Source organism: Hyperolius riggenbachi, unplaced genomic scaffold (assembly GCF_040937935.1).
Source record: "Hyperolius riggenbachi isolate aHypRig1 unplaced genomic scaffold, aHypRig1.pri scaffold_193, whole genome shotgun sequence".
NCBI classification, from domain to species: Eukaryota; Metazoa; Chordata; class Amphibia; order Anura; family Hyperoliidae; genus Hyperolius; species Hyperolius riggenbachi.
The window spans coordinates 89,631-99,878 of NW_027152404.1; the positions used below are offsets into that span (position 1 = coordinate 89,631).

Here is a 10,248-nt window from a genome sequence, read left to right on the forward strand (position 1 = left end):
ATGGCCTGCACTGTGGATGAGCAGTAGATTCCTAACTGCATCTCCAAACATCCTAAAGGGCTTGGCGAACTGAAGTGAGGGGTATATGGAGGCTGCCATATTTTAAGTAATACCAGTTGCCTGGCAGCCCTGTTGGTCTATTTGGCTGCAGAAGTATCTGAATCGCACTAGAAACAGGCATGCAGCTCATCTTGTCCGACAACTGTCAAATCTGACATCTGATCGGCCGCCTGCTTGTTCAGTGTATGGCTAAAAGTATTAGAGGCAGAGGATCCACAGGATAGCTAGGCCTTGCTTAAAAGGAAATATGGCAGCCTCCATATACCTCACTTCAGTTGTCCATTAAGTCTCCGCCTATGCTTTAACACATCTTGTGATCTCTTCACCATTCATACTGTGTATAGTCCTTTTGTGGTGACACAATTTTATTTCTGAGGGGATGTGGCCTAGGAGTTGGTCATTGAAGACTGACCAGGAAGTAGTGTATTTGGTATATAATGGTGCTGGTACAGCCACTTATTTGTGCAAACCAGATATTGGAACCAACACTTTGGCTTGTGTACTCTTTGTGGGCTATATATTCAGTACAGAAGCTCCTGCATCTGGTATGTTGTGCCACTCTAGGTTTAGTTCATTTTTTTTAATGTATTTTTTTTTTTTTTTTTTTTAATCCCCAGGCCAGTACTACCAGACAACTGGCAAATCTTCAGCTTTCTTGTCAATAAATACAACAAACATCACAGCTGGTGCCCAGATGATTGAGGTAAAAGTGTTCAGAAGAGGCTATCGAAGACACAACCCTGTTGCTAAAGCCAGTGGCATGTACATTGTAACTGGTAAGTTGGAGATTCAAACTATGTGTAAGACTTGTCAACGGCTCTAGCTTTCCCCTGGGCCTTACAGGTCTTTGTTCCTCTATCCTGGTCTGGATGTACAGCCAGCAACATCCTTCAGAGGATCATTAAATCAGTGGAGAGGATAACTATATTCTGTACACATGAGTGGGATAAATCCAGCTATATGTGTACTTATCTGATTTAAAACGTTAAAGGGAACCTGTACTGAGTAAAATTATTTAAAATAAACACATGAGGTAACTTCAAATGAACATTAAATAGTTACCTTGCCGTCAGTTCATCCCAGAAGCTCACCATTTTCTTCTGACAATGATCCCTTCCAGTTCTGACAACATGTTGTCAGAACTGAAATATATCAGTTGCTGTCAGTTATAGCTGAGTGGACAACTGATGTGCCCGGTAATGATCATGTTTCCCTATGGCTCACGTGTACGATGTTACAGTTCTGTGCTGACCAGAAAGCGGTTATGGGGTAATGGCCATTTTCAAAATGGACGGAGAATTCCCTTGATCACAGCTGACAAATGGGATGCAGGAGAGGAGAAAGAGATTGAGTAGACTACACGGGAGGTAAGTATGACTTGTGTATGCTTATTTTGACTTTTAATTTTCAGTTCAGGTTTTCTTTAAGTACAAAAATAGTACACTAGGAGCACATAAGTATTCACGATCTATGGCGACCTGGAGGTGGAATAGTAATTAACGCCGCCTGGACTTGAGCAGGGTGAGCCCAGCTTTACTCTAGATCCAAATCTCCTGGTGGCTGAATAGGCGTGCTCAAGGCCAGCATAGTATTAGTAAGGCATAAACTGCAGTTACGTCATCTTAACTTTTTCGTAACCCATCTGCAATGATGAAGCTGCAAAAACTTTAACCACCCAATAGCAGAGAATTTTAGGTTCCAGTCAATTCCATGGACTAACAGATTCACAGCATTCTTGTCTCTTGTGTTTCTTGTTTCAGATGAAATTCCTTTTTATGTGGACATATCCCAGAAGAATGACAAGAATGCCTCTGACAACATCTTCATCAAGGATTCTCCAATCCAGTTTGATGTACAAATCCATGATCCAAGCCACTATCTCGATCAGTCTATATTGTCATTTACCTGGAACTACAGTGATGGCAATGGCTCCTTTGTTTCAAATAGCCCAGTTTCCACTCATAATTACACCATGCTAGGGAACTTCAGTCTGAACTTGACAATTAAGGCAGCTATCCCTGGGCCCTGTAAACCAGTTCCACCAACTTCCCTTCCAACAACTCCTGCAGCTACTACACACATGGCAACCACAGAACTGCCTACCGCCACGCCTTCACACACCACCAGTAAGTTCTAATATAGGAAATGGTCTGTGTGGGTTACTTACAAAGGCTTCACCTGGGCAGCATTCTTTCCACAGCCTATCCATGCATAAACTTGGGGAAAGGATGATGGGCATAGGAGGTGATCTGGAGTGCTGCCATAGGTGGCAATGTTAGTATTAGCAGCTATAAACAGTAATTTGGGTGCCTGATGTTTAAAGCCACTAATTGCAGCTTAACATTTGGCAGCATGTGTAGTCCTTGGCATTAGAGGACCTGAACTCTTGCACTGCACAGAGGGAAATGAGAGAAATGCACCCTGTGTATTTGGAGTAATATTCCCCCTCATTTGTGTCTAATCTCACAAGTTGTAATTTGATCTGCCCCCTGTCACATGACACTGCCACGGCAGATAAGATCATTTGAAAGTGCAGGATGTTAACAATATGTCTGCTTTCACGTATCCTGAAGGGCATTCTGAGTTCAGGTCTGCTTTAAGGTTAAGCACTGGGGGTTAAACATTGGTAGAGGGAGGGGTTTGTGAGTAGGAGTCTAGATCACAGTAAAGATTAGATATTTTACTTTAACTAAATGGTATAAAATGCCTGATGGGCTTCTATACATCCTGGTGTAAATTATGGATGTTGAAGAGGTGGTGGGGGGGAAAAGGCACATTATGCACTTGGTGTGGGAGTGTCCTAAAATGTTTGACTTTTTTTTTTTTTTTTTTTTTTGGGGGGGGGAGATAAAGTATTCATTAGTTCTGGAAGGATAATTGGTTCTTCTACTGTTTGGGAACCATCTAGTGGTGGTGCACGATGCATTGTAATCTATTAGTAGTTATAAGAGATCAATTGTTAGCTAAAAGATTGATTCCGGTTAAGTGGAGAGGTCTGGATCCTCCATCCCTTAGAGAATGGACAGGCAAAGCTAATATTTTGAAGGATGCTGAGAATCTGATGGCTCTTCAGCAGGATAAATGGGGGGGGGGGGGGGGGGGGGGGTAAATGGGAGTGATGGTTTAAGTTATGAGACTCATCAGAGTACAGAATTGAGGATGTAGGGGAGGAGTCTCTTGCTGGGGAATTGTGATTTGTTGTTAAGAAGGTACATTGCAATTTGTGGGCTGGGATGTTTCTCCTTGGGAGGATTTTATTGTACAAGATGGAACAGATTTTATTTCTTTGGGGGGGAGGGGAAGAAGGCTGTTGTGAATACTGTGTTTGTATGTGAATGCGGTTTCTTCAATAAATTATAGATAGACATCTTACTATCATAATTAAGTAGTAAAATAGTTTCTACTAGCAGCAAAAAATTTTTTTAACGTGTGCAATAAATGGTACCAAATTTAGGTGTCCAATACAAGCAAAAGCATAGTTTATCAAACTCTGAAATGGACCACAATGTCATATAAAAACAATTTGGGGGCATACATCTAGCAATTTGGTGCGATTGACCCACCAATTTGAATTTTTCTCAAATTGAGTTCCAGTGTGTGTGATCAGCCATAACTGACATCTGGGTGAATCGGGCAGATTTATTGATCAAGCAGGATGGAAGCCTATCAGCTGACTGTAAAGGAATCTGCTCCTGTTCACTTTTTTATTTTTATTGTTTTAAGTCTACAAAATGGAGTTTGGATTAAGGGCATGGAAGCACAACCTTGATCTGATTAATTTAGTGACGTGAATCACATAGGATATTTCTTGTGTGGGCCACTAGTCAATCAATCTTCAAACACTAGTTGGTTGCTCATTAGTGATTTGCTTGGTCGATCAATGCAAATTTGCGATGTATGATTCTCTCATGTTAGGGTAGCCAATCACCTTCAATTTGTTACCTGCTGTGTTTAGAATGTCTACTGTAAACTTCAAGACCTTTAATACTTCAGGCGCTTGAAGTTGCCATAGTAGAAACTTCTTACAAATGGAAAATTGAGGATAATCTAATGTACACAGGGCCACATTTACCATAAGGCACATGCCTACAGATGCCTGATGATGGAAATGCAGCACCCTTCCCAAGTGCCTCCCTCCTTCCTTCCCTATACAGAGTCCTAAGCCGAGCGTAAATGACGTTACTCACCCAGCTCTTGGAAATCCACAGAGATCTCCCTTTTGGTCAGGGGCACCTCCTAGCTAATTAATACAAATGGGCACCTGTAGCTACCTACGTCAGGCAGGGGAAGTGACAGCTGGCCCAGTCAGCACATTTGTGGTGTAGGTCATTGTCAGCCCATGGAGGGCAAAGTCTAAGGTGCCAAGACATCTATGCCTATAGGCTCCAGTGATGTAAATATGGGCCTGAACATACAGTTGCAGCCAGCAATTTGATGTACCACTCTTAGCCCTGTTTTTAGCTGCCTAACTGCTCCACGCCGATTGGCATAAGCAGCCCCAGGACCACTCCACGCAGATTGGCATGGCTGGGAATGGAGATTGCAGGGGATCACTCACGCTCTGTCAGTCTCCCAGCGAAACCGCCGTCTAATAACTCTGCACTGTGGACAGCCACGTGACACTGCTGTCCCCTCTGTAGGCAGGGAAGCTATCCACTGCCACCAACAGTTAAGCCTGTTCACTAGGGGGATTTTAAGGCTGCGGTCCTCAAGAGGTTAAAGACTTGAAATAAGCTTTGGCAAATGTAGCTTGCTGCTAGGGATATGCAGTATTTATCCATTTTCTCTTCCATAGGTAACTCTACTAAATTGCTACCATTAGAAACTGAAACTCTGCCAGTAACTACAGAAGAGCAGAATGTTACCACTACAGAGCACACCACTACATTGCCTACAACTGCCATGTTCACAACTCCTGCTTCTGGCTGCTTTATCAACAGATATGGGTACTACAACAACAAGATAACAGTTGTAGGTGGGTGACCTTTTTTACTTTTTGACTCTTTCACTTGTCTAGAAAATTTGAGGCTAAACTTTTTTTTTTTGGTCTTGTAGATGGCATCCTTCGAGTCAACATTGTTGAAACCACCAATGTTCAAGTGTCTTCTCAGGCTGCAAGTTCTCTAATTGATTTTGTAGTGTCTTGTGAGGGGAGGTGAGTGGCTTTCTCCCCCTTTCCACCCCATTAAGTTGTTGTCAGACTTATTTGTGCCTTGACAATACGGAGTGGTGACCAAATGGTCTTAATGACAATTTGTCTTTCCCCTCTAGCCTACCCACCGATGCCTGCACAACTGTTTCAGATGCCTCATGCATGATTCCTCAGAACATGGTCTGTGATCAGATTCCACCTTCTGACCAGTGTCTGCTAACTTTACGAAGAGGTTTTACAGAGCCAGGTTCTTACTGTGTCAATATTACACTGAGTGATGGTGCAAGTCTTGCTCTTGCAAGTACCCTTGTGTCTGTCCCGGGTAAGTGGAGGTTTTACATTTATGGTCTAAATGGATTAGTAATGCTTGTAAATCGCTATCTCTCCATGTTAAAAGTATTGCAGTACCGTAGATGTTTACCACTATAGTGGTAGTTGTATGTTTTAGTGGTAAATGGGCCATCTTGGTGGGAGGGAGTTATTGTCAACAGTTTACAAGTTCTGGGCAGTGTTCAGTGGGTGAAGAGTTGCAGGGATAGAAAAGTCTGGCTGCACATTATGCATAGCATATAGGCAGAGTGCTTCATGGTTGGCATGCATTTTGCAGTAACTCACTCATTGGGATGCCTTGCGCCCTCAGACTACGCTAGATGCACAAAAAATGTGCAAAGGTTTTGCATTGCAGTGACCTGCATTAGTGTTGCAATACCCCACTGTAAATGGGCCTCTAAAAATGGGGAAAAAAGGTGCCTTGTTCGCTTCAAAGTGTAATAGAGACCTTTATTCTACTTTCTAGGTCTGCCCAACCAGACATTTCAGGCAGATTAGGACTCCTTTTATTGCGCACATATCAGCAGAGAACACATAGGCTTTTGGGGGGGGAAGGGGGGAGATGATTGGACCCTAATGGCCCATACTCACGGGCTACAATTGTTGCCACGGCACACGTGTTGCGGCGACAGGTCGCCCGTGAGTATGCACCGTTGAACTGCTCAATCGCCTGCCGACAGTTGCCGCTGCAACTGTCGCTAGTCCGCGGACTAGCGACAGCAACCTCCATTGAGGAATACGGAGCTTCCGGCGGGGGGAATAGGAACGTCGGCGACAGCTTCCGTCGCGCCGCTGGTCCTTCTTCCGCATGTGTACGCGGAGGGACCTGGCGAGGGGCTGTTGCCCACACGCTCACGTGTGCTGGCAACAGGCCCAAAAAGTTGCCTGTGAGTATGGGCCATAAGCATCTGTGGCTTCTGTAAACTCTGAAGCAATTGTCACCTCCTTTCCCAGGATAAAGGGCAGCAAGAAGAGGGGAGACATGGCAGCTTCTATAGCTGGGAGGTATGAAGAGGGGGAGGAGTATTGGCATCAGTTAGCTATTAAAACACATTGACCCTACATGTGGATTTATTCTGACAGTGTGGATGATCCCCAAACTTTGTGAAATATGCTTCCCATTTTGTACAGTATAAATTTTAGGGTTTAAAAAAAAAAAATGCGACTGTTTTTATTTACAAAATAAACGGGAGTTGACGTCTTTCCAGTGTTTAGAGATAGCCAGCGAGTGGCTGTTAATAGTTCAGCAAATGTTGGATGAGAACCAACAGGCAAATCCAAGGGGGTGCTTTGGGATGACATGTGAATGTTCCTTAACAGTAGCAAAGCTCTGTATAACAGGGTAAGTCCAGAATAAGTGTTTGTATAGAATGATCCCTGACACTGCAGTTTCTCCAGTATGCTGGGAATAGCTGGAATCTATTTATGGGGGGTTAACTGGGGTCTTGTAACAAATAAGACTTTGTAGATGTTCATTCACTTGGCCACAGATTTGAGTTGAAGCTGCATTCCTCCAGATTTTAGACTAGTCCCTTGAGGTAACAGAAACAAAAGCATTGTCTCAGCACTTCATATTTGTGTTGGAATTCTGGAGCAGACCTAGGAGTTAAACCAATAAAATTGCATAGTTATGAGATCTGTTTGAAGAGGACCTTCCTCCCAAATTACCCCAGTTGGACCTTCTAAAAAAAAAATATGCCAGACCTGGAGAAGACTAGAAAGTTGCAGATATGAAAATACTGCAAATAGTACATGTAATGCTGTTTGTGCCTTTACAGTGAGTATAGTTTTAGCTAGGAGTCCAAAGATCAGATTCCTTTGACACCAGATAACTAGGGTGGGCGCAAATGCAGGGTTGTCAAAAATTTGTAATCGGACTGGAAATGGTGACATTTGTGTTCTATATCCTATCTATCGCCCTGGCAGTGTACTCCTGTCCCTATAGGAGAGCACTGGGGTGGGAAGTTCTCAATGCATGAAATTCAATTTGTGCCCATTGTGCATCGGGACTCTTTCATGGCAGGCAATCTTCTGGCTTGCAATATAATGGTTACCATATACAGATTTGGGGCAGGCCACCAATGCTGACTAATTTTGGTATTGTAGATGTAGATATAAATTTATTTTTGTTTAGGCCCTGGATCAAACAAGACTCTTTCTGCTACCCTAACAATATTTGGACTGGTGGTTCTTGCTGCTGCAGTGGTTGGAGTCATTTTGTACAAGTAAGAATTTTTTTTTTCCTGCCTACTGTAGTGCTGTGGATTATATTCCTATAATAGAATGTCCTGTTGTGCCCTGTGTTGCAAGAAAAGGCTATACATAAAATTTTGAAAGTAGGTGGTGGGTAACAGTGCTAGGTGATTGGGAGTATTGAAGGAAAATACATGGAGCTGTGTTTGGAAACATGTAAGGGGTTCCATATTTTTTTGAAAGGCCAGCTCCAGTGGAACTATCATGATGTTGTAGTGAATACCCACAGTGACCTACAACCATCTTACCACAAATGGTGGGATTTGGGTATAGGTACTCCGACTACATCTTTACAACTAATTTCTCCAATATCTTTAGTGGGCACTATCTCATGGGAAGAACACTCACTCAAATGTCGTCTAATCACTGGCGTACCTACCGGGGATGCGATTTCGTTAGCCGCAGGGGGCCCGGTCCCGCTCTGGGGTCCGCTCACTGTGCGCAGGGGGAGCGCTGCCGCCCTATTCTGGACCCCCCCCCAGCAAGGTGCTCAACTGGCCGCAGCGTCTAATAGACGCTGCGCCAGTTCATGCCCCGCTCCAGCAGCCTGCATATTCCTCCGGCAGGCAGAGCAGGGCTACGGCAAGATGGCTGCCGAAGCCCTGCACTGGAGACTATTTGTCTCCAGTACAGGGCTTCGGCAGCCATCTTGTCGTAGCCCTGCACTCTGCCTGTCAGCGCGGGAGATGTGCTGCACTGCACAGGAGGATCGTCGCTGGAGGAGCTGCGCACCAGAGGCCGGGAGAGACTCCTGACAGGTAAGTGAATTGTGTTTTTTTTTTTTTTTTTTTTTTTTTTTTTTTTCCCCCTGGTGACTGCTGCCCACATTGCGATTGTCTGACTGAATGCTGTCCACGTATGATTTTCTGGTGACCGCTGCCCACATTATGATTTTCTGGCCCACATTACAATTGTCTGGTGAAATGCTGCCCACTTTACAATTTTTTTTACAATGAAACGCTGCCCCATTATGATTATTTGGCCCGTGGGGGGGGGGGGGGGGGGAGCACCCGGGGGGGGGGGAGCACCCATCCAAATATTCGCAGGGGGGCCCAGTGATTTCTAGTTACGCCCCTGCATCTAATCCCTGAGTCGTTTATTTTTTTTTTAATGGTGAAAACTAAGTAGACTTGGTCAATTCTTTTTACGAGAGCCTCATTCAGCACCCACCCAATCTGCCTGGAAACTGTGGCCACAGAACACCTATGGAGGGGTGAACCTTTATATTAAAGGGTAAATGGTTAGTTGCTCTCGGCTGCAGGAGCTGCTACCCCATTACACCTCTGTCCCACAATCTAAAACCCAACTGCACCAGAGCCCACAAATTAAACCCAAATGCCTAGTGCATATGTACAACACAAGTCATTTACACTACAGGACAACTGAAGCAAGAGGAGGCTGCCATATTTTCTTAATAAATACCAGTTGCTTGGCTATCCAATTGATCCTCTTATACCGCCGTAGCCCCTAAACAAGCATGCAGCAGATTCGTTTCTGGCACTTTTTGACAGATTTAGCTGCATGCTCATTTCTGGTGGTGGTCAGCCACTACTGCAGCCAAGTAGATTAGCTGGGCTGCTAGGCAACTGTTATTGTTTAAAAGGAAATATGGCAGTCTAGATAATCTTCCCACTTCAGTTGTCCTTTTAAAAAAAAGTTTTTGACAGAGCGTCACTAAATTGATTTCATTTTTCCTCAGAAAATACAGGCAGTACCGCCCCATTGGGAGTGCAGCAGATGACAATGGAAGTCGGATCAGTGTGTACTTCAGTCAAGTCAAAGATGTGCTCTTCCGTGGGAATCATGAGCATGATCCTCTGCTGAAAAGCAAAGCTGGTGTAATTTAGTCTTTTGTAAATGTACTTGAAATTCTGCAAAGCTGGTATAACCTAGTCCTGTGTAAATATACTTGAATCTCTGCTGCTTTCAAAGTTTGTTTTATACCAGGTAAAATAAACCTAATTCCTTTAAAAATGTGGGTGTTTTTATCCCTCCCATCCCTGATTTAGTGTCACATTCATGCAAAATTATGTAAACTTGTATGAATTTGAACTTTTTTTTTTTTTACAAGCTACATACATATTTGCATGACCTTGGAAATGTTTGTTTTTAATTGCCCCTAATCAGTAAGATGACAGGATTTTGAAGCAAGTATTGACATGACAGTCCTAGTTAATCTTCTAACTGCTCCAGGTCTAACCTACTGTGTTGAAAAGCTCATACTGTATTTGTATTGGCTTGGCAGTCATAAGGACTACTGGAGTGGGAGGCTGCCATATTTCCTTTTATGCAATACCATTTGCCTGACAGCCCTGCTGATCTATTTGACTGCAGTAGTGTCTGAACCACACCAGAAACCAGCATGCAGCTATCCGTCTCAGATCTGACCATATCAAACCTGTTCTGCTACATGCTTGTTCAGGGTCTATGGCTAATGGTATTAGGCTGGGAAC

The 10,248-nt window shown here is 43.8% G+C and overlaps 1 protein-coding gene across 1 annotated transcript in view; it reads left to right on the forward strand.

Moving 5' to 3' along the window:
- LOC137543732 (protein QNR-71-like) overlaps positions 1-9,728 on the forward strand; it is a 51,457-nt gene extending 41,729 nt beyond the window's left edge. The window contains exons 7-13 of the mRNA XM_068264864.1: positions 678-836; positions 1,821-2,186; positions 4,856-5,035; positions 5,116-5,215; positions 5,332-5,534; positions 7,677-7,767; positions 9,495-9,728. Coding sequence (XP_068120965.1) covers positions 678-836; positions 1,821-2,186; positions 4,856-5,035; positions 5,116-5,215; positions 5,332-5,534; positions 7,677-7,767; positions 9,495-9,642 — 1,247 coding nt within the window. The 3' untranslated portion in view covers positions 9,643-9,728. The remainder of the gene's footprint in view (positions 1-677; positions 837-1,820; positions 2,187-4,855; positions 5,036-5,115; positions 5,216-5,331; positions 5,535-7,676; positions 7,768-9,494) is intronic.
- The last annotated feature ends 520 nt before the right edge of the window (positions 9,729-10,248 follow it).